Genomic DNA, 24,256 nt, shown 5'->3' with positions numbered 1-24,256 from the left:
TATCTTTGCTTCTCTGTTTGTGATACTTTTTTTCTTGTGGCTTCTTTTCAGAATTTTTTCTTTATCTTTTCATTTCTGTGATTTAAAAATTATATGCTGAGATGTATGTGTTTTTTTTTTTGGCATTTGTCCTGCTTTCTGTTCTCTAGGCTTCTTTGATCTGTGTTTTGGTGTCTGACAGTAATATTTTGAAATTCTCAGTGATTGCTTCACATATTGCTTCTGTTCCTTTCTTCTCCTTCTGGTATTCCCATTACATGTCTTTTATACCTTTTACAGTTTTCCCACAGCTCTTAGATATTCTCTTATGTTTTTTTCTATCACTTTTTTCTTTTCAGTAATCCATTTTGAAAATTCTTATTTTTATATCCTCAAGTTCAGAGATTCTTTATTCAGCTATATATATACTCTACTAATAAGATCAAAAACATTCTTCATTTCTGTTAGTGTTTTAATCTCTAGAAGTTTTCTCTTTCTTAGAATGTTTATTTCTCTGCTTATATTATCCATCTGTTCTTGCATGTTATTTATTTTCTTTTAAAAGTCCTTTAGTATATTAATTATGTATTTTTTAAAAGTTCCCATTCTGATGATTCCCACTTTCTTGTCACATATGATTATGATTCTGATGCTTGTTCAGTTTCTTCAAACTGTGTCTATTTGCTTTTTAGTATGCATCATAAGTTTCTGTTACAATGGGGACATGATGTAATGGGTAGAAGAAACTGTAGTAAATAGGCTTTTGGTATGTAGTGGTAAGGTGTTGGAGGAGGGGAAGCATTATGAAGTCCTAATATTAGTTCTCAATTGATGATTTACATTAGGTGAACCTGAGCTTTTGGACTGTGAGCATCACTAATACTTTCCAGTTTGTATCCCCACTCACTTTTTAGGCATGACAGAATGGCTAGAAAGGACTGGCATTGTGTATTTCTCTTCCTCCAGGTATGTTAGGCTCTGGTAAAGTATGTTCACTTGAAAGCAGGGTCTGTTGCAGAATTCTCTGGAATATTTCAAAATGGTTTCTTTTCCTTTCCTTCTGCTGGAAACATGAAGGAATTTTTCTCCTATATTCACTGGGAGGACCTGGTGGAGCACTTGGAGATAAAACTTACAAAAGTGTAGGGGTTTCCCTATGACTGAGGCCCTCCACACCCTGAAAATTTTAGTTCTCAGGGTTTTCAACCTGAGCCTCTTGAGAAATTTGTACGCAGGTCAAGAAGCAACAGTTAGAACTGGACATGGAACAACAGATGCAGAGTACATCATGAGAAATGCTGGACTGGATGAAGCACAAGCTGGAATCAAGATTGTCAGGAGAAATATCAAAAACCTCAGATATGCAGATTACACCACACTTATGGCTGAAAGCAAAGAAGAACTAAAGAGCCTCTTGATGAAAGTGAAAGAGGAGAGTGAAAAAGTTGGCTTAAAGCTCAACATTCAGAAAACTAAGATCATGGCATCGGGTCCCATCACTTCATGGCAAATGGATGGGGAAACAGCGGAAACAGTGGCAGATTTAGTTTTTTTTGTACTCCAAAATCACTGCAGATGGTGATTGCAGCCATAAAAAAAAAAGACACTTATTCCTTGGAAGAAAAGTTATGACCAATCTAGACAGAATATTAAAAAGCAGAGACATTACTTTGCCAACAAAGGTCCATCTAGTCAAGGCTATGGTTTTCCAGTAGTCATATATGGATGTGAGAGTTGGATTATAAAGAAAGCTGAATGCCGAAGAATTGATGCTTTTGAACTGTGGTGTTGGAGAAGAGTCTTGAGAGTCCCTTGGACTGCAAGGGGATCTAACCAGTCCATCCTAAAGGAGATCAGTCCTGGGTGTTCATTTGTAAGACTGATGTTGAAGCTGAAACTCCAATACTTTGTCTACCTGATGGGAAGAATCGACTCATTTGAAAAGATTCTGATGCTGGGAAAGATTGAAGGCAGGAGGAGAAGGGGATGACAGAAGATGAAATGGTTGGATGGCATCACCAACTCAATGGACATGGGTTTGGGTGGACTCTGGGAGTTGGTGATGGACAGGGCAGCCTGGCATGCTGCAGTCCATTGGGTTGCAAAGAGTCGCACATGACTGAGCGACTTAACTGAACTGAGGGTTTTCAACAATGAGCCTCCAGAAATTTGTCAGTTACAGTTCAGATTTTCCTATCCCAGCATTGATTTTTACGGAGGATTCTGCTCAGAGATTTAACCTCCAGTAGCTTGTGATTCTCTTTGTCTATCTCTCCTATTTTGGGACAGCAGGTTTGGTTTGTGGTTAATATTTACTGGTTTAGTAACTGTATTTTAACAAGACATGTGCATGGTGGGTAGGAGACATAGTTTGAGGTCTAAGAATAGTGAAGACCGAATAGAAGACCACCTGCATAATGGTTTTTTAATGAAATAATGTGTTCAATGAAAGAAGAAACTCTTACAGAGAAAAATAGTGAAACTTCATGCCAGTCTTGACATTGAATCCTGGTGGAGCACAGGAAGAATTTACAAGTCTTCTTTGGAAATTCCTAACCAGAACTTAACACTATTCTGGTTTGGAATTCAAATTCACCCTTTGTAAAATTTTTGTGGAAGAGTAAAATGTCAACAAGAGATAAAACATTCTTGAAAAAGAGTCAGTGGGGGAACTTTTCTTTGCTATATATCAAGATATATTATAAATCCATCCTATGTAGGATAGTGTGGTTTTAGCAATGTAACAGACAAATAGATGAATGAATAGAAATCAGACCAGAAATCAACATATTCATATGTGTACTGATCTAGACAGAACCAACACTGAAGATCAATAGAAAAAGGATTTAGTAGGATAATGTTAAGATAATTTACTATCCACTGAGGGAAAAATATGATAATAGATTCCTACCTCACACCATACATAAAAATTGATTGTTCTTGAGTGAAAACTTTAAAGGCAAAGAGAACATTTAAAAAATTTTTGAAGACAATATAGGAGGCTATCTCAAGAATTTAGAATAGAAGAAAATTTCTTATAGGGCAAATCATAAAGAAATTGTACACATTTGATTACACTAAAACTAATTAAGTCCTTAGGCTTATTTTTTTAATTAAAAAATACCATGAAGAGAATGATTATATAGGCCATAAGTTGGAAGAAATACTTGCAACAAAAGTGATTAGTACCTAGAGTATATAAAAAGGCCATAAATTTAATGGTAAAAAGACAATTCAATAAGAAATGAGCAAAAGATAAAAGCACATATCACTGATGAAGAAACATGATTGACCAATAAATATTAAAAATACACAGGCTCATTAGTAATAACAATAAAGGAAGAAAATGTAAATCACAATGCAATGCCATTTCAAACTTGTCCAAATATTAAAAAATCTGGCAACACAAAGTGAGTTTTTTTGTGTGTGCAGGAATAGGCATTTGATGATAAGATTAAACTCGAATTTCATATTTGCTACTTATCAATGGTATGATTTTTGACAAGTCATTCAAGCTCTAACTTACATTTCTTCACCTACAAAATGCAGAATATAATTTCTTTCAGAGCTGAAAGAAACAAAGATGATGCAAGACAAGCATCTGGCTTGTCAGACTTTGACAATTCTGGCAAAGAACAGGGGTTCATAGATGATGGTTTCTAAAACTGAGATAAATTGGGGTAATAGGAGAGTAGTCGAATGTTTATACCAAAGTTTCACCCAACAGAATTAATTCAGAGTAAAGGTATTAGAATTTTAAACCTTATCTTCAAAGCTTGTAACAACAGTAGCAGCAGCAGCAATAATTCATTGAGGACTTACTATGTGCCAGGCACTGAGTTTAATGCTTATATTCATTATTTTATTTACTCCTTATGCTTACTTTGTAAGGTAGTATTATTATCTTCATTTTATGGTTGAGGAAATTGAAACTCAGAGAGCTTACTTAATTTACTTACCCAGGGTCACATATAGCCCAGGGAGTGGAACACAATTTTCCTGGCTTGACTATATTTTCTAGTGTATATAATTTCTCTTTAGCAGGCAGAAACAAAATCAGAACTTTTGACTTATAAGCAATTTTCACAATTAGTGGCATCAAACTTAAATTATGTGCAAAATAATATGATGAACCATGCCAGTATTTACCAAAAAAAAAAAAAGTGAAGAGTTTTGGTTGGAGTTTCTGGCAATGTTAGGATTCCTAGCTTAAATCTTTTGTCAAGTGATTGCTATTTTTGAGAGAATTGTGGAAAGGAAAAAAAAGGAAGAATGGGAGTAAAAACCAGGTGACCCGAACACTTTTCTTTCTCTGTGTAATTTGAAATTATACCTGACAACCTTGGAGACCTCCACATTGTAATTTGCTTTGGGAATAATTGAAATATTACTCAGGTGGAAACAGGAAGCTTGAATTCACAGTATATTCATACACGTACACAATTTTTAAAAAAGTTAGAGTCTTGCCCCTTTTAACTCCTTAAAGCAGCCATAATCTTGTCCTTCAACCTGTATGTTAACAGTGGTTTTCAAAAACACAGATGTGCTGACTCTCAGAGTGAGATAGGGTCTTGGGGTGCCAACTTGTCTCTTGTAGTGCAGTATTTCAGCTAAAGGATTGCTCAACAAATTCTGGTTTCAATGTTGAGAAACTCACTCTCTTGGAGGGAGCTTCATCTATCTTCTAAGAGCTATAATTGTTAATAACAACAGAAATGATGATGATACTCATTTTTTATTGAGAGTTTATGATATGCCAAGCACTGTGCTACGTGCACAATAAAATTGTCTCATTTATCCTCATAATAACCTCTGTGACACAGATACTACTATTATCTCCAATTTACAGATTGAAAACATAGGGGTTTTGATCCATATATCATAATTGTAACATTTACAGACTTTAAACTCTAGTTTACTTGACAACACTTAGATATTAGAAAACAGCACAGAACTCTGAGTTCAACTGCAGCTCCTTAGGATTAAACTTACAAATTTTTAATCCTGTCGTAGAAAATAGGGAATCGGGTGGATTTCTGACTGAAGGGAAGAGGCGAGGGAAGAGATTTTTATTTCTTCACATTTTAAGCATGACTATTCTAGGGCCTTTCTGCATTTTCTCTTATGTTCTCGTCACTGCTCCACTCACTTTTTTTTTTTTTTAAAGATGCAGGGTTGGATCTATAGCAAAGAAAATCTTTCTCTGTACTCTGTGCTATATGCTTTCTAGACCAATATTTGCAGAAAGTGCACACAGTCCATGAACTGTGCATTTTAAAATTCGTTTAGAAATGTTTAAAGGTAATGCAAATGTGTAGCCTATCATTCAAAAGAGAAAAGGGACAGAAATAATTATCATTATAAATGTAAGCAAGATGGAGAATTCACGAAGTCAATCAATGTTTGTTTTTCCCTAATGGATTTTCAGATGTTGTTTTTAACAGCCTGAGTCAATTTTTTTTTCTATATTGACGTAAGATTATGTATCCTTGCAATAATTTACTTATAATTTGGATCATGTCCAAAACTTTTCTTAAGGCAGCAGAATTGCTTTTTAAGCCACCTGATGTCATTACAGCCTTATATTTAGTGTTTTTATTATAAAATTAGACATTTATAAATCTGAAATTTTAAATCCTTAAGACATAATAAATGGCTAGAACTTGAAGCTGTAGTATGTTTCAAGCTTACTTTTTCCTTGAAATAACAAATACAACACCTTACATACATAAAAATTGGGTGGGCTGTTGTCTTATAGTTAGATATTTAGCCTAAGTCATGTGAAATGACTAAATATCTCTTTAATAATCTCAGTTTTAGAAATCACACATAAGGAACACTTTTACAATATTTAGGGTTCATGCAGATTTGTCATATGTAGGGAAGAGGAAAGTCAATTTAGTGGTGGAATGATCATGCCTAACTGTATGTTACATGTGACTGACTAATGCCAGACCACACTCAAGTGTTACATGTGACTGACTAATGCCAGACCACACTCAAGCTGTTCTCACAGTGGTGAACTGCCTCCTGTAAAGAGAAAGAAAGCCCTTCAGGCAGACAGCCAATTTAAGAATAAAAATCAGCCTGTAGTCTTCATTTAATCTATTTGTGGGCATAAATGAGAACTTACTGTAACCAAAAAATCCTGTGATGTATTTTTAGCATCTTGCCTGGTGAATGAATGGATTTTACACTTTCAACTGAATCAGAACTGTTAAAATGAGCTCCCAGCACTGCTATCGTCTCTTCAGAATTGCTTGAGTCTACCTGTCAGTATATTCTCCTCCTTTGCAAGATACATAATAATCTCATTTAAAATCATAGAGTCCCATGACACCAAAAAAGCTGACACAGTTTCTTCCTGCTTGCTGTTGTACTACTATACCTAAGTGATTATCTACAGCAACACCACTGTTTTATGTCACCAGATTTCTAAACAAACACTTCAGTTTATTTTTAGATCACTCTTTTCTTTTGACAGATTGTAATTTATTTTAGCATATGCATTATTTCCAATTTCCAGTATGATCAACTTCATAAGAAAACAACCACCACAGAATCAAAATCTCAAATCCTCTGCTGAGTCTCAAGAAACTTACCTACTGCCACCTCTCCCAACCACTATTTGAATTGTCAGTGAGAGTAGCTATGAATTAACGCATCTTAAAATTTTATGTCTTGATTTGGCTTAACAGTAGCATACTGCTTGGCAAAGGAACGACCTTGGAACATGCTGATATTCATACAAAGCCCAGACCTTAAGTGTTTATACTAATTCAAACATTTGTACTCTAATGTGTTATACCTTAGGCATAGCTGATGATTCAGTTCTAAAAGATTCTGTGTTTTAAGGAATTTAGTGTTTGAGATTTTCATTTATATTCACCCATAGAGCAGATTTCCTGAAAACTCAAATATTCAAATTTGTCTCAGAGTTTCAAAAATAAAACAAAAGCAGATGTAATCATTGATCGGTTAAATCAATGACAGTTATCAAGGAGAGTCAAAGTCTTACAGAACAAATGAGATGCTTTGAGAATGGCTTATTGAAACAAGGGGATGCACAGAAGGAAGGGACTTTTTTCCCAGAAAAAGTATTGTTGTTTTAGTTGCTAAATTGTGTCCAGAAAAAGATAAGTGGAATAAAGCAAGAAAAAAGGTGAATGGAGAGTAGGAGGATAAGAATGGCCAAAATGGTTAAATAGGAGTGAACTGAAAGACACTATCAGAGGTTAAGCAAGAGAGAGGCAAAGCTGAGAATTAGCTGTGAGGGAGAAAATTCATAGTGTATCAATAAACAGACTGATACAACCAATTGTTTTATTTAGTCCTGAAAGGCATATGTAATATACAACAGCTCTGCAATCTAATGTGTCATTTAGTGCAGTGTTTTAAGAGCAAAGATGAAAACATTTAGAGCACATATTATGTTATTTAATCTGTTTCTCACAATATTACATGTGTTGTTAAGTTGCTAAGTCATGTCCAACTCTTTGTGACCCCATGGACTGAAGCATGCCAGGCTCCTCTGTCCTTCACTATCTCCTGGAGTTTGCTCAAATTCATGTGCATTGAGTCAGTGATGCTATCTAACCATCTCATCCTCTATCACCATCTTCCCCTTTAGCTTTTCCGTCTTTCCCAGCACTGGGGTCTTTTCCAATGAGTTGGCTCTTCCCATCAAGTGGCCAAAGTACTGGAGTTTCAGCTTTTGCATCAGCCTTTCCAATGAATATCCAACGCTGATTTCCTCCAGGATTAACTGATTTGATCTCCTTGCATTCCAGGGTACTATCAAGAGTCTTCTTCAGCACCACAGTTCAAAAGCATCAGTTCTTCAATGCTCAGCCTTCTTTATGATTTCTCACATCTGTATATGACTCCTGGAAAAACCATAACTTTGACTGTATGGACCTTTGTTGGCAAAGTAATGTCTCTGCTTTTTAATACGCTGTCTAGGTTTGTCGTAGTTTTTCTTCCTAGGAGAAAGCGTGTTTTAATTTCATGGTGGCAGTTACCATCTGCACTAATTTGGGGACCTAAGAAAGTAACATGACACTAAATAACATTTCAAAATATAGAGCAGACCCGATTTGTTGTAGATGATAAGTAAACTAAAGCTAATGAACTCTCTAAGATAACACCTTTTTCTAACAGTGGTCTGCTGTTTAACATAGTCTAACAATGGATTTCACTCTCACTTTTCACTTTCATGCATTGGAGAAGGAAATGGCAACCCACTCCAGTGTTCTTGCCTGGAGAATCCCAGGGACAGGGGAGCCTCGTGGGCTCCTGACTATGGGGTCACACAGAGTTGGACACGACTGAAGTGACTTAGCAGCAGCAGCGGCAACAATGGACTAAAATCTTACCCCAACTGGCCTTGCACAAAATTTGATATGGGACAGAGTCCTTATGCTGGTAGAAGGAAGCTCAGCCTTTATTGCTGAGAAATTAAACTCTAGTATCCATTTAGAGCTGGAGAGAGGACTCGATCTGGGCTTTAAATCTGATGGTATGGCCCACAGTCTTCTCTGGGCTTCTGATCAATTCATCAGATGATGAGGTTGTCAAATGACTAATCTGTTAAATTTATAAATATGCTTACTTATTAAGATGGCTTATTTATTTTATTTTTTGAAAACAAATCTTTTTTTAAGCTCTGTATCCTGGTTCATGTTTTTAAAAAAATGTTATTGGGTATAATTGATTTATGATGTTGTGTTAGTTTCAGGTATACAGCAAAGTCAATCTGTTATACAGATACCCACACATTTTTAGATTCTTTTCCTATAGGCAATCACAGGGTATTGAGTAGAGTTCTCTGTGCTATACAGTAGGTCCGTATTAGGTAACTATTTTATATATAGTAGTGTGTATATGTCAATCCCTAGCTTCCAGTTTATTCCCCACCCTCTTACCCTGCAGTAATCATAAATTTATTTTCTACATCTTTAATTCTGTTTCGTTTTGGTAGATAAGTTCATTTATAGACTTTTTTTTTTTTAAAGATTCCATGTATAAATGATATCATTTGATATCCTAAGACAGTTTAACTTTTTAGAAAATTTATAATAATCCTATAGGAGCCAGGTCTCCAGAATTCTGGGGCCTATGATTTCTCTCTGCTCTTCAGTCTCCCCTCTGTGAAATACACAGCCCAGATTGTGCCGTGTTGCCCATTGTCCATTTCCCCTATTTTGGCTTTTTCTAGCGTCAGGAGGTAAAGTAAAAAGCTGTTAAGATCACCTCATTAAATGCAAGTTGTTGTAAATGCTATAAATACATAAAACTACATTTTATCACACAGGCAAATTTGGTCACCCTTCAGAAACTGGGGAATGAATCCTAAAAATGATAAAGTGTTTTAAAAAATGATTTTCAAAGTAGAAAGAAATTAGTTTAAATTGTTAAACTTCCAAATTACAATTTTGGTTATGTTACTTAGACTAAACAGTCATAGAGTATTCAAGAATAGTAGAGTAATAATCATACACACAAGAGTATATTTTTAAGAATCAATCATTCTATAACCTTAGCTTTTGAAGGACTGAAAATTTTCAAAAATTAAAAAGGTTTGCTAAATGTATTCATGAGGAATATATACATATAAATATATTCATATTAATATTAATTAGTCAATAAGATTATTTCTTAGAGTAAGGTTTTAGTAAACTTTAAATTTGGTGAATTCTGCAAATTGGTCACTTGGCCAATTGATTCTTCAGTGAATTGCATTTTCATGAACGGGATTACTTAAACTTTCTTAAGATGACACTGTGTTTGAAAAACTAGTAATAATTGCCAACATTCAAAAGTCAAGAAATTTCTTGGAAAGCTCTGAAATATTATACTATTTCTTGGAGACTCAAAAATCTACAACATTTGATTGTTATATCCTGTATTTCTATATAGCAACATTAACTGGACCTGAATAAGGTTACTCCTTTCATACTGTGTGGCCAGTGTGCTCTTGACAGTCCTGATTTATGCCTGTTTCCCTGTTATAATTCTTAAAAGTGCCCACTTTCACTATCACAATGTTCAGTCTGAAAGATGAATTGTATGGTGACTCTAGTTAGTGAGCTCCAGTGTTCTGTATTTTATATAACATCCTTTTATCTTATAATTGGTCCCCTTCACACATCATCTGCATGGGCTTTGTAAGCATTTGAATGTATTATTCCTGCTCTAGTCTCCCATGATCTAATTCATGAGCAACTGCTGCTGCTACTGCTAAGTCACTTCAGTCATGTCCGACTCTGTGCGACCCCATAGACGGCAGCCCACCAGGCTCCCCTGTTCCTGAGATTCTCCAGGCAAGAACACTGGAGTCGGTTGCCATTTCCTTCTCCAATGCATGAAAGTGAAAAGTGAAAGTGAATTTGCTCAGTCGTGTCCAACCTTCAGCGATCCCATGGACTGCAGCCTTTCAGGCTCCTCTGTCCATGGGATTTTCCAGGCAAGAGTACTGGAGTGGGGTGCCATTGCCTTCTCTGCATGTATGAGGAAACACACAGCTAATTCTTCCTTAGTGATGGATAAAGAGGCTTTGTTGTGTTTCTCTCCCTTACTGTTATCTTCTGTTTGCTATCCCTTACACAACATGGTCTTCAACATTCTGTGCAATGTCATCTATTTTTTGCCCCATGAATCTTCATTATAGGAGGCATGATTATATCATATGACTTTACCATTAAGTACACACTCTTGTATCTCTCTTTCAACCAGGATTGTACCAACCATTTCATGTAATATTGCCTTACTGATGAAGCTAAGTGGTTATTAACCACAAACTCAAAAACTAGCTAATTTAATTTGTAAACTGCAAATTTGGTTTGTGCCAAGTGCTATGCTAGTTGACGAATATATAGAGATATACTAATATTATCAAAAGTCATTAGTTCTCTTCATAAAATAGTCTTGACTTTGGTTTGCTTTTTTACATCTGTATATATAGTTTCTTGTCTTATCTTTCTTATGAAGGTAAGTCAAATTGTGTGTGTGTTGGAGGAGGGACAGATTTCAGCAAGGACATTCTGCTTCAACACACTTATAGAGATAGAAACAGAAATGTTAAAGGGCTAGGCTGTTGACTATTTCAAGTAGGCCTCACAGATTTACTGTTTCTTGGGTAATTACAGTAATCTCAATTTAGATTTATGGTATAAAAATGTGATTTCATCAATTTAACTGGTGTCAGGTGTCTTCTTTGGCCACCTGATGCAAAGAGCCAATTCATTGGAAAAGATCCTGATGCTGGGAAAGATTGAGAGCAGGAGGAGAAGAGGGCAGCAGAGGATGAGATGGTTGGATGGCATCATCAACTCAATGGACATGAGTCTGATCTAAATCTGGGAGTTAGTGAAGGACAGGGAAGCCTGGAGTCTTGCAGTCCAAAAGGGTCCCAAAGAGTCAGAACAACTGAGCAACTGAAAAACAACAACAAGGTATTTTTTGAGGGTGACTAGCATTCCTGTAGAACCTAAATCAAAAATAAATATCCTTATTTTTATTCTGCTTTCTACCATTTATATATGCTAGCTCTTTCTTCTGGTAGAATGTTTCTGAAAAGATATTGACCAATAAAATAAAAGGGCCTTCCTATTGTCATAAACCTGACTGATAACCTCTATTCAGTTACATTTCCTCTAGGCTCTCTGATTGAGAATCTGAGATTTTGTGAAACTGTCTTAGATGTCTTTTTTGGTCTATTCATTAGGAATTCCTTCCTGAATAGATCTGGTTAGGCTTTAGCTTAGTTCAGTTCAGTTCAGTCACTCAGTAGTAACCAACTCTTCGCGACCCCGTGGACTGCACTATGCTAGGCTTCCCTGTCCATCACCAACTCCCGGAGCTTACTCAAACTCATGTCCATTTAGTCGGTGATGCCATCCAACCAACCCCTGTCGTCCATTTCTCCTCCCTCCTTCAATCATTCCCAGCATCACGTCTTTTCCAATGAGTCAGTTTTTTGCATCAGGTAGCCAAGTATTGGAGTTTCAGCTTCAGCATCAGTCCTTCCAATGAATATTCAGGACTGATTTCCTTTAGGATGGACTGGTTGGATCTGCTTGCTATCCAAGGGACCCTCAAGAGTCTTCTCCAACACCACAGTTCAAAAGCATCAATTCTTCAGCATTCAGCTTTCTTTACAGTCCAACTGTCACATCCATACATGACAACTGGAGAAGCTTTGACTAGACAGACCTTTATTGGCAAAGTAATGTCTCTGCTTTTTAATATGCTGTCTAGGTTGGTCATAGCTTTTCTTCCAAGGAGCAAGCACCTTCTAATTTCATGGCTGCAATCACCATCTGCAGTGATTTTGGAGCCCCCAAAATAAAGTCTGTCACTGTTTCCATTGTTTCCTCATCTATTTGCCATGAAGTGATGGGACCAGATTCTGTGATCTTAGTTTTCTGAATGTTGAGCTTTAAGTTAACTTTTTCACTCTCTTCTTTCATTTTCATCAAGAGACTCTTTAGTTCTTCTTCACTTTCTGCCATAAGGGTGGTATCATCTGCATATCTGAGGTTATTGATAATTCTCCTGGCAATTTTGATTCCAGCTTGTGCTTCATCCAGTCCAGCATTTCTCATGATGTACTCTGCATATAAATTAAATAAGCAGGGTTACAATATACAGCCTTGACATACTCCTTTCCTGATCTGGAACCAGTCTGTTCTTCCGTGTCCAGTTCTAACTGTTGCTTCCTGACCTGCATACAGTTTTCTCAAGAGGCAGGTGAGGGTATTCCCATCTCTTTCAGAATTTTCTACAGTTTGTTGTGACCCACATAGTCAAAAGCTTTGGCATATTCAATAAAGCAAAAATAGATGTATTTCTGGAACTCTCTCACTTTTTCTATAATCTAGCAGATGTTGGCAATTTGATCTATGATTCCTCTGCCTTTTCTAAAACCAGCTTGAACATCTGGAAATTCACAGTTCATGTATTGTTGAAGCCTGGCTTGCAGGAATTTGTGCATTACTTTGCTAGCATGTGAGATGAGTGCAATTGTATGGTAGTTTGAACATTCTTTGGGATTGCGTTTCTTTGGGATTGGAATGAAAATTGACCTTTTCCAGTCCTGTGGCCACTGCTGAGTTTTCCAAATTTGCTGGCATATTGAGTGAAGCACTTTCACAGCATCATATTTTAGGATTTGTGATAGCTCAACTCGAATTCCATCACCTCTACTAGTTTTGTTCATAGTAATGCTTCCTAAAGCCTACTTGACTTTGCATCCCAGGATTTCTGGTTCTAGGTGAGTGTGATTACACCATTGTGATTATCTGGCTCAGATGATCTCTTTTGTACAGTTCTTCTGTGTATTCTTGACACTTCTTAATATCTTCTGCTTCTGTTAGGTCCATAATCATTTCTGTCCTTTATTGTGTCCATCTTTGTATGAAATGTTCCCTTGGTATCTCTAATTTTCTTGAAGAGGTCTCTAGTATTTACCATTCTATTGTCTTCCTCTATTTCTTTGCATTGATCTCTGAGGAAGGCTTTCTTATCTCTCCTTGCTATTCTTTGGAACTCTGCATTTAAATGGGTATATTTTTCCTTTTCTCCTTTGTGTTTTGCTTCTCTTCTTTTCACAGCTATTTGTAAGCCCTCCTCAGACAACCATTTTGCCTTTTTGCATTTCTTTTTTTGGGGAAGGGGATGATCTTGATCACTGCCTCCTGTACAATGTCATGAATCTCCGTCCATAGTTCTTCAGGAACTCTGTATCAGATCTAATGCCTTGAATCTATTTGTCAGTCCACTGTATAATCATAAGGTATTTGATTTAGGTCATACCTGAATGGTTAGGCTTAGAAAATTTTAAATAGTACCTTTCCTAGGGACTAGTTATAAATACACTATCTTGGACCAGATGGGAGATGACCTACATGACTGGGAATCATGGTTTTAAGACTTACTGTGTTACATGGTAATGGCATTCTTTTGTATTTGCTTGGTGCCTTTCAACCTCAGAAGCATGCCTACTTGGCTCCTTAGAGAAAATATCTTGATGTGTGGGCTTTTTCAATGGGTTTTCATATAATGTGTTTGTAAGAGCCCTGAACCCAAACTACCTAAGTATCCAAGCAATTAATTGATAAGTATGAATGCTTAATATATTGATTTGTATTTATTGTTTTACACTAGAAATCAAATAGTTAAGAGACACTAAGATATTAATGTTCTTGGGTCATATTATTCTTTCCCTAGAGGGGAAAAAAGGATGGCCAATACTCTATATTGAGGACGATAATTGCCAAGGAAACCAAGATGAAAAATACTTGAATCTGAAAGTAATTGTATCTGCTTCTCTGTTGGAAAGTCCATACCAGTATAGCCAACAGTTATTAGGAAACTTCTCAAGGAGTATTGTCAAGTTAGCCATCAAATGATATGAAACAGATGCACTTATTACACTTCAGGGATATTATGTCGAGGGAAATGGATGTTTCATGCCAATACTGCCTGTAGGTACTGACAAATTCTTAATTTTCTAGTTCTCATTGTTTGTTCATTTGTTTTAGGAACCATAAAGAATTTTTATCACCAGTGTAACTCAAATGGTTAGGTTTGATACAATTAAGTTATAGTCAATGATCTTCTGGTGTCTGGCTCTCCCCTAAACTCCAAAATCATGGATTTGAAGCATTTGCCAATTTATATAGTATACATTCTCCCAGCAACGCTAATTTCTTTTACAGTAAACAACTGGCTCTCCTAATGTTCCTGAATATTTAACAATGGGCTCTCTAGAGTCTATACAAGTTAACCTAAGTGTATTATTAGCAGTTTTAACTAGTTGCAATCTAGTTCTGAAGTTGCATCTAGCTTTCTCCTGTTATTTTTTTGATTAGATTCAGAAAACACATTAATGAACTACCTCTTAAAGAAAATTATTTACAGATAACTGTACTGTATCTGTTTATGCTAAACTGATTAGATTTGTTTGTAGTTAATGACTTTTACAGACAGAAGGAAGCTTACTATCATCTCTTAAATACCCTTTCACTCACATAGTACATGTAGGCAGAAAATAAGCCACAGGGATAACTCAGTAAAGAACATAAAAAGTAGAAGAAGTTGTATGTAGCTAACGTAAGAAAACATTTAGGAAACAAGTATAAGGAAAAATAAAATGTATAAATGAGATTGATAGAGACATATTTTGAATTTTAAAAGAGGACATTACCGCACAGATAAATAGATAGTGTGACTTATCTATTGTGGTTGACTGTGGGTAGAGTATTGTGATTAATTCAGTCTTCCACGTCATCATTTAAATGAGTTCAAGTAATACCTGCTGCTGCTGCTGCTGCTGCGTCACTTCAGTCATGTCCGACTCTGTGCGACCCCATAGATGGCAGTCCACCAGGCTCCCCCATCCCTGGGATTCTCCAGGCAAGAACACTGGAGTGGGTTGCCATTTCCTTCTCCAATTCATGAAAGTGAAAAGTGAAAGTAAAGTCACTCAGTCGTGTCCGACCCTTAGCGACCCCATGGACTGCAGCCTACCAGGCTCCTGCATCCATGGGATTCTCCATGCAAGAGTACTGGAGTGGGATGCCATTTAATACCTAGGACTGTCTTATAGAATGCATGTCAAACTCATAGTATCAATTTTATGAAATCACTTTATTACTATTTATATTATTTATTATTTAAATTTCTTAAAGTTTTCATTTTCTAAGAAAGTATTATTTATATATATTATAGAGATAGTAGCCACCAGCAACCTAGGCTCCCCATTCCTATTACTATGGATTTCTCCCTAGGAGTTATGTTTGGAGTGTATGTAGAAACCACTCACACTTTATTGATAAAATCCTTGGATGGTAAATTGGCTGGATAAGAAACAATAGATACCTATACATTAGGAGATGAAGAAAATTCTTTGAGAGAATTTAACAAAGGGAAGGGGAGTCTAATATGATGATCTTAACTCAGGAATAAAAAGCCTTCATTGCCACAGGTACAAAGGAATTCTGAGTGTAGCATGGAGGCTGTTACACAAGTCTTGTAATTCTTTGCCATAAGTCTAGGTTCTGGGGATGAGAATATCAGGAGCTGCTTCACTAGGTTTTTATGAAACATACTGCAGGTCCAAGAGACAATACTTTAGGACACCTCTTAAAACGCTTGGTGTTATAGCTTAGACCATCTTTTCTAGAAATGGGCTGCTGAGATCCTTTTCATGTGGTTGGGTTTTATTTCCAGAACTCAAGATAGAGAGAGTCACAAAATTGTGTCATTACAACTAGGATCAGGAATGTACTTGAGAGCAAGAGGTCAAGTTCATTTCTAATCTTCCCTGGAAGTTTTCCCATCATTATCAGTGACCTCATGGCTGGAAAGTTTGAATTTTCCCAAGAGCTATGAACACAGAGTGGCTTTAATTAAAGAAAAAGATAGTCAATAATTGTTGGTTTGACATTTATAAGACAATAATTCTGGTAAAATCATATTCCATGAGAGAAATGGAAAGTTCTATTATGCTATTACCAGAAGCTGAGAATGAAATTAATTTAACTTGAAATAAATCTTCACAAAAGTTATAATAAACATACCGGGCAGCTTCTGAATATCTCTCCAGACATCTAAACACTGTTGCCTGACGAAGATGATTTCGGAAATAGGCAGGGTTTAAAACAATGCTCCTGAAAAGATAAAAGAAATGCAAATGTTATTAAGCTCTTAAAAGTCAATTTCCAGAAGTGTATAGGAATGAAATAGCAATCATCCAATTTTACATACATCTATTTTAAAAGACACTAGGAAATGGATCATTTTTTCTTCCTGTAATTGTCAGTTAAGATAAATAAACAAGCATTATTGAAAATTAAGTTTGCATGATAAAAGCAATTTTATTTATAACACTGGCTAACTTTTATAGCTATAACAATGACAAAGAATTTGAATCCAACTTTTATTACATATAAGACACGTGTTATTTTATTTGTCATATGCTGATAAATTAGGCAAAAATCTCAGATTGTGGTCTATCTACCCATAATGAAGAAGGAGATTGTTAGCTGCTGGATTTCAGTTAAATGAGTGGAACTGGAATAGGTGACTTGTTCGTTTGCAATCCATGTTGGGTTCTGTGCCTTCTCCCAGTTGGACAATTGTAGTGAAATGGTAGGAACCCTGTACCACTGGGTAAGGATTCTGGTCCTCACCTTGCCACTTTTGGTAAGGCCCTTGTTTACTTTGGGTTTACATTTTCTTTTGCTGAAATTTCAAGGCTTGATTTTGGATAAGATTATCTATCCTTGCTTGCTGATTCTTCCATTATCTCACAGAGTTTTGGAGTCACAATCCAAGCTCAGATGAGAAGATGATCACTCCACAGCTGCCTTTTTTCCCTAGAGATAAACTGGTAGCTCTTCTTTTCCCTTGCTTCCCTGAAAGCCAGGCACTGCTCAAAGCTTTTGATATAATGAGGTAAGCTAGACAAATGAAGAGCACAACTCATCACCAAATGAGGAGAGAGCCATTAGTGAAAGTTTGAGGGATAGCTTATATCAGAATGTGTTGTGTTTGTGGATGTAAGATACATAATGTTATAGAACCGACACAGGACTATTAAACAATTTTTTTGTGTGTGCCTGCTTTTACAAGTTGATGTGGAGAAGGCAATGGCACCCCACTCCAGTACTCTTGCCTGGAAAATCCCATGGATGGAGGAGCCTGGTGGGCTGCAGTCCATGGGGTCTTGAAGAGTCAGACACAACTGAGCGACTTCACTTTCACTTTTCACTTTCCTGCATTGGAGAAGGAAATGGCAACCCACTCCAGTGTTCTTGCCTGGAGAATCCCAGGGATGGGGGAGCTTGGTGGGCTGCCGTCTGTGGGGTCACACAGAGCCGGACATGACTGAAGTGACTTAGCAGCAGCAGCAGCAGCTTTAACAAGTTGATGAGAATCACTTAGAATTAGTCTATTAATGAAGGAAGTGATTCTTGATCTTTTTTTTTTTTTTTTGAGAGGTTCACAAATTGGAGAATTAAAGCTGTGAACCTCTGTCTAAAAAAATGCACATAAACATGGTTGCCTAAATTCAGGGAATTCATGTGATCCTTTAAGGTTATTCATGAACTCGAGATTGAGAAAAACATACAGACAAGAATAGTCCCATTCCCAGAAACATTGCTTATGGAAAGAATAAAATAAAAAAGCTGCATCTATCTGACCCACATAGAGTCATAGAATTATATGATGATGAGGTGAATTGATTGACTAGTTTAGCTCACTTTAAACACAAGTGAATAGAATCCAGAGAGACTAACGGACCCTTCTAAAGTCATTCATAGTTGGCTGCAATGCTGCTTCAAATTTATTATTATGTTTCTCCTCTCCTAGCCTCAGCACTTCATAAGTTATCTTACTCCTTCTCTGTGATGATTTCTGAATTAAAGAAGCCTGGGTCAGTAAAGTTTTACTACATTCTATGACTAGAAATTTGTACAAATACATAACATTAATCCTGCAAGAACACAGACCATTTGCTTTACTGATTTCTGATTAAACTGTTGGAAATTTAAAGCCTATTCCATGAGTTTATTCCATATCAACACTGAACTATTAATATCTAGTACTAATACTTTATATTAATTCAGAAAAAGGTATGTTAGTGAAATATGTTTGTAAATTTTATCCCTGTAAGAGTAATCTTGTAAAATTAGGTCAGAGTGAAAAGAGAAGTGCTCTGTCTAGGGGCCTGGGTCTTCCAACTCTGATCAGAAACCCTTCTTTCACAACATGGCTAATTCTTTCCTCTTACTTAGTAATATTTATTCACTTAGGCATTTTTAGTAAATATCTGCAAATGTGATGAGACAAAATCCTTATGAATGAACATATTTTTTTTTCCTTTGTTATCTTTTTGCCCATGATGCAGTATTTTGGTTTTACTGAGCTATTCTTCAAGAATCTTGCTTTGCCAGATGTGTTCTTTTCATAAAAATGGATTAGACTGGAGAGAAGCATGGGGTGTGGTGGACAGGAGGAGTAGTGATGAGAGAAGGGTTTAGTAAAATAGAGGGCTAAGGGAGAGGAGGAGTCACTGAAGTGGTCTTGGAAGAGATTTTTGTGGGTAGTGAGATAAACATTGTTTCCGTGTAATTTTTAAAAAGGATAGGTTTCTTTAAAATTTTTTATAATTATAAGTCCTTTTTATGGTGTTGAAGAAATACAGTAGAGGACATGAGTTTGGAAGTCACTGTTGCTAAACTGGACTAGGTTCTTCTAAACTGTAACAACATCCAACACTGAGCCATGTGAATCATTGCTTCATAAGAGGGACCAAGAAGTCTAGGACCTAGTCTACCCTGAAGGTGAAGGTACTTACAAAACGAAGTTTATAAATTTGGGATGAGATATTGTTTGGCCATTTATTATTTTTGGCTTCTTTATAATTATTGCAGCATTCACTGTGTGCTTATGATATGCACTGTTAGATATTTGGCAAGGAAATGCTAGTGGTGATTGTAAAGCCTACTTTTTACATTTTATTGATTTATTTGATGCTTTCTATAATGCTCTTTTAAAGATGCATTTTATGTTGTGTATAACTTACAGAGGAAATATTGGTTTATCTTTTAAAAAGTTCTTAATCATTCATCATTTGATGCCATTTGGGGACCTATGGGAGGCTGTCTATGACTGAAGTGTACAATCTGACTGGGACTGTAATGAAAATAAATCAACCTACAGTTATAATCAGAGAGAGATCTCTGTGCTGATTGGTTTGATTTTAAAAGAGAGGAAATAGCTATGACTTAGTTATGTTGATAGGGGTTGTGGTAAAAATAAGAATCATGCTAGAATGGCTAAGTTATGGAAGTCATTAAATTTTTGTCAGAGGAATGAAGACAGCGTTAATAATGAGACAGTCAATTCCTAGGCAGATTGATAAGAAGTCAGGAGAGGAGAGAGGGGTCTGGAATTCTCAAGGAGGAGGAAAGGACAAACATCTTTTTTTTTTCTCTGCATTCCTTAGTCTTAGTCACATAAAACACTTATTTTTTTTTTTTAAACAATGATTACACAACAAACAACACAGCTTAAATTCTGTCCTGAAAGTGAAGTTGCTCAGTCGTGTCCGACTCTTTGCGATCCCATGGACTGTAATCTACCAGACTTCTCTGTCCATGGGATTTTCCAGGCAAGAGTACTAGAGTGGGTTGCCATTTCCTTCTCCAGGGAATCTTCCTGACCCAGGGATCGAACTCAGGTCTCCTGCATTTTAAGCAGATGCTTTACCCTCTGAGGCACCAGGGAAGCCTCTGTACTAAGGATTATATAACTACAATTTATCCTGCTTGAGGACAGTTTCTCCTTCCTGAAAACTTTCTGGCTAATCCTGTTATCTTTTTTGCCTTTTCAAAAACTGTTCATGGGGTTCTCAAGGCAAGATTACTGAAGTGGTTTGCCATTCCCTTCTCCAGTGGACCACATTTTGTCAGAACTCTCCACCATGACCCATGAGTCTTGTGTGGCCCTACATGGCATGGCTCATAGCTTCATTGAGTTAGACAAGGCTGTGGTCCGTGTAATCAGATTGGTTAGTTTTCTGTGACTATGGTTTTCAGACTGTCTGCCCTCTGATGGAGAAGGATAAGAGGCTTATGGAAGCATTCTGATGGGATAGACTGACTGAAACTGGGTCTTGTTCTGATGGGTGGGGCCATGCTCAGTAAATCTTAAATCCGATTTTCTGTTGATGGGTTGAGCTGTGTTCCCTTCTTGCTATTTACCTGGGACCAAACTATGGTGGAGGTAATGAAGATAATGGTGACCTCCCTCAAAAGTTCCCATGCATGTACTGCTACATCAGTGCCCCCAACCCTGCAGCAGGCCACCACTGACCCATTCCTCCACCGGAGACTCCCAGACACCCACAGGCAAGTCTGGGACAATCTCTTGTGGGGTCGCTGCTTCTTTCTCCTGGGTTCTGGTACACAAGGTTCTGTTGTGCCCTCCATACTGTTTCCCAGTATGATTTCCCAGTCTATATCCCATGAACAGTATGAAAATGCAAAAAGATAGGACACTGAAAGATGAACTACCCAGATTGGTAGCTGCCCAATATGTTACTGGAGATCAGTGGAGAAATAACCCCGGAAAGAATGAAGAGACAGAGCCAAAACAAAAACAATGCCCAGTTGTGGATGTGACTGGTGATGGAAGCAAGGTCTGATGCTGTAAAAAGCAATATTGCAAAGGAACCTGGAATGTTAGGTCCATGAATCAATGCAAATTGAAAGTGGTCAAACAGGAGACGGCAAGAGTGAATGTCAACATTTTGCTGCTGCTGCTGCTAAGTCGCTTCAGTCGTGTCCGACTCTGTGCGACCCCATAGATGGCAGTCCACCAGGCTCCCCCGTCCCTGGGATTCTCCAGGCAAGAACACTGGAGTGGGTTGCCATTTCCTTCTCCAATGCATGAAAGTGAAAAGTGAAAGTGAAGTTGCTCAGTCATGTCCGACTCCTAGCGACCCCATGGACTGCAGCCCACCAGGCCTCTCTGTCCATGGGATTTTCCAGGCAAGAGTACTGGAGTGGGTTGCCATTGCCTTCTCCATCGATGGTTTAGGAATCAGCAAACTAAAATGGGCTGAAATGGATGAATTTAACTCAGATGACCATTATATCTACTACTGTGGGCAAGAATCCTTAGAAGAAATGGAGTAGCCATCATACTCAACAAAAGAGTCCAAAATGCAGTACTTGGATGCAATCTCAAAAATGACAGAATGACTCTGTTCGATTCCAAGGCAAATCATTCAATGTCACGGTAATCCAAGTCCATGCCCTGACCAGTAACACTGAAGAAGCTGAAGTTGAATGGTTCTATAAATACCTACAAGACTTTCTAGAATTAAACCCCCAAAAGATGTCCTTTTCATTATAGGGGACTGGAATGCAAAAGTAGGAGGTCAAGAAACACCTGGAGTAACAGGCAAATTTGGCCTTGGAATATGGAATGAAGCAGGGCAAAGGCTAATAGAGTTCTGCCAAGAGTACGTACTGGTCATACCAAACACCCTCTTCCAACAACACAAGAGAAGACTCTACACATGGACATCACCAGATGGCCAACAACAAAATCAGATTGATTATAGTCTTTGCAGCCAAAGATGGAGAAGCTCTATACAGTCAGCAAAAACAAGACTGGGAGCTGACTGTGGCTCAGATCATGAACTCCTTATTGCCAATTCAGACTTAAATTGAAGAAAGTAGAGAAAACCACTAGACCATTCAGGTATGACATAAACCAAATCCCTAACAACTATACAGTGGAAGTGAGAAATAGATTTAAGGGACTAGATCTGATACACAGAGTACCTGATGAACTATGGACGGAGGTTTGTGACATTGTACAGGAGACAGGGAGTAAGACCATCACCAAGAAAAAGAAATGCAAAAAATCAAAATGGCTGTCTGAGGAGGCCTTACAAATAGCTGTGAAAAGAAGAAAAGCAAAGGAGAAAAGGAAAGGTATATCCATTTGAATGCAGAGTTCCAAAGAATAGCAGGAGAGAAAAGAAAGCCTTCCTCAGTGATCAGTACAAAGAAATACAGGAAAACAATAGAACAGGAAAGACTAGAGACCTCTTCAAGAAAATTAGAGATACTAAGGGAACATTTCATGCAAAGATGGGCTCAATAAAGGACAGAAATGGTATGGACCTAAGAGAAGCAGACCTAAGAGAAGCAGAAGAAGAGGTGGCAAGAATACACGGAAGAACTATACAAAAAAGATCTTCATGACCCAGATAACCATGATAGTGTGATCACTCACCTAGAGCCAGATATCCTGGAATTCAAAGTCAAGTGGGCCTTAGGAAGCATCACTACGAACAAAGCTAGTGGAGGTGATGGAATTCCAGTTGAGCTATTTCAAAACCTAAACGATGATGCTGTGAAAGTGCTGCACTCAATATGTCAGCAAATTTGGAAAACTCAGCAGTGGCCACAGGACTGGAAAAGATGAGTTTTCATTCCAATCCCAAAGAAAGGCAATGCCAAAAAAGATTCAAACTACCATACAATTGCACTCACATCACATGCTAGTGAAGTAGTGCTCAAAATTCTCCAAGCAAGGCTTCAGCAATACAAGAACTATGAATGTATAGATGTTCAAGCTGGATTTAGAAAATGCAGAGGAACCAGAGATCAAATTGCCAACATCTGCTGGATTATTGAAAAAGCAAGAGAGTTCCAGAAATACATCTATTTATGCTTTACTGACTATGCCAAAGCCTTTGACCGTGTCAGTTCAGTTCAGTCGCTCAGTTGTGTCCAACTCTTTGTGACCCCATGAACCACAGTACGCCAGGCCTCCTTGTTCATCACCAACTCCTGGAGTCTACCCAAACCCATGTTCATTGAGTCGGTGATGCCATCCAACCATATCATCCTCTGTCATCCCCTTCTCCTCCTGCCCTCAATCTTTTCCAGCATCAGGGTCTTTTCAAATGAGTCAGCTCTTTGCATAAGATGGCCAAAGTATTAGAGTTTCTGCTTCAACCATCAGTCCTTCCAATGAATACCCAGGACTGATCTCCTTTAGGATGGACTGGTTGGATCTCCTTGCAGTCCAAGGGACTCTCAAGAGCCTTCTCCAACACCACAGTTCAAAAGCATGAATTCTTCGGCATTATGACTTTAAGACTTGGTAAAACAAGTACACACAAACATCAAATAATATGAAACTTAAAATAAAAGACATGACTACTGGAAAAACATAACCTTGACTAGATGGACCTTTGTTAGTAAAGTGATGTCTCTGCTTTTTAATATGCTGTCTAGTTTGGTCATAACTTTCCTTCCAAGGAGTAAGTGTCTTTTAATTTCATGGCTGCAATCACCATCTGCAGGATTTTGGAGCCCCCCAAAATAAAGTCTGCCACTGTTTCCACTGTTTCCCCATCTATTTCCCATTACCAGTCTGTTGTTTCATGTCCAGTTCTAACTGTTGCTTCCTGACCTGCATACAGATCTCAGGAGGCAGGTCAGGTGGTCTGGTATTCCCATCTCTTTCAGAATTTTCCACAGTTTATTGTGATCCACAGAATCAAAGGCTTTGGAATAGTCAATAAAGCAGAAATAGATGTTTTTCTGGAATTCTCTTGCTTTTTCGATGATCCGGTGGATGTTGGCAATTTGATCTCTGGTTCCTCTGCCTTATTTAAAACCAGCGTGAACATCTGACTAAACAACAGACTGGTTCCAAATCAGGAAAGGAGTACGTCAAG

The 24,256-nt window shown here is 37.4% G+C and overlaps 1 protein-coding gene across 3 annotated transcripts in view; it reads right to left on the bottom strand.

Moving 5' to 3' along the window:
• Positions 1-24,256, bottom strand: part of SPATA16 (spermatogenesis associated 16) — a 277,669-nt gene that overhangs the window by 135,793 nt on the left and 117,620 nt on the right. For all 3 annotated transcript variants that reach the window (XM_024995427.2, XM_002684936.7, XM_005201702.5), the window contains one exon: positions 16,563-16,652. In XM_024995427.2, the coding sequence (XP_024851195.1) occupies positions 16,563-16,652 (90 nt within the window). The remainder of the gene's footprint in view (positions 1-16,562; positions 16,653-24,256) is intronic.

The sequence above is a fragment of the Bos taurus genome, chromosome 1, assembly GCF_002263795.3.
Source record: "Bos taurus isolate L1 Dominette 01449 registration number 42190680 breed Hereford chromosome 1, ARS-UCD2.0, whole genome shotgun sequence".
In the NCBI taxonomy this organism is placed as follows: Eukaryota; Metazoa; Chordata; class Mammalia; order Artiodactyla; family Bovidae; genus Bos; species Bos taurus.
The sequence above is the reverse complement of the archived record's forward strand: the minus strand, read 5'-3'. Positions and strand labels throughout refer to the sequence as shown.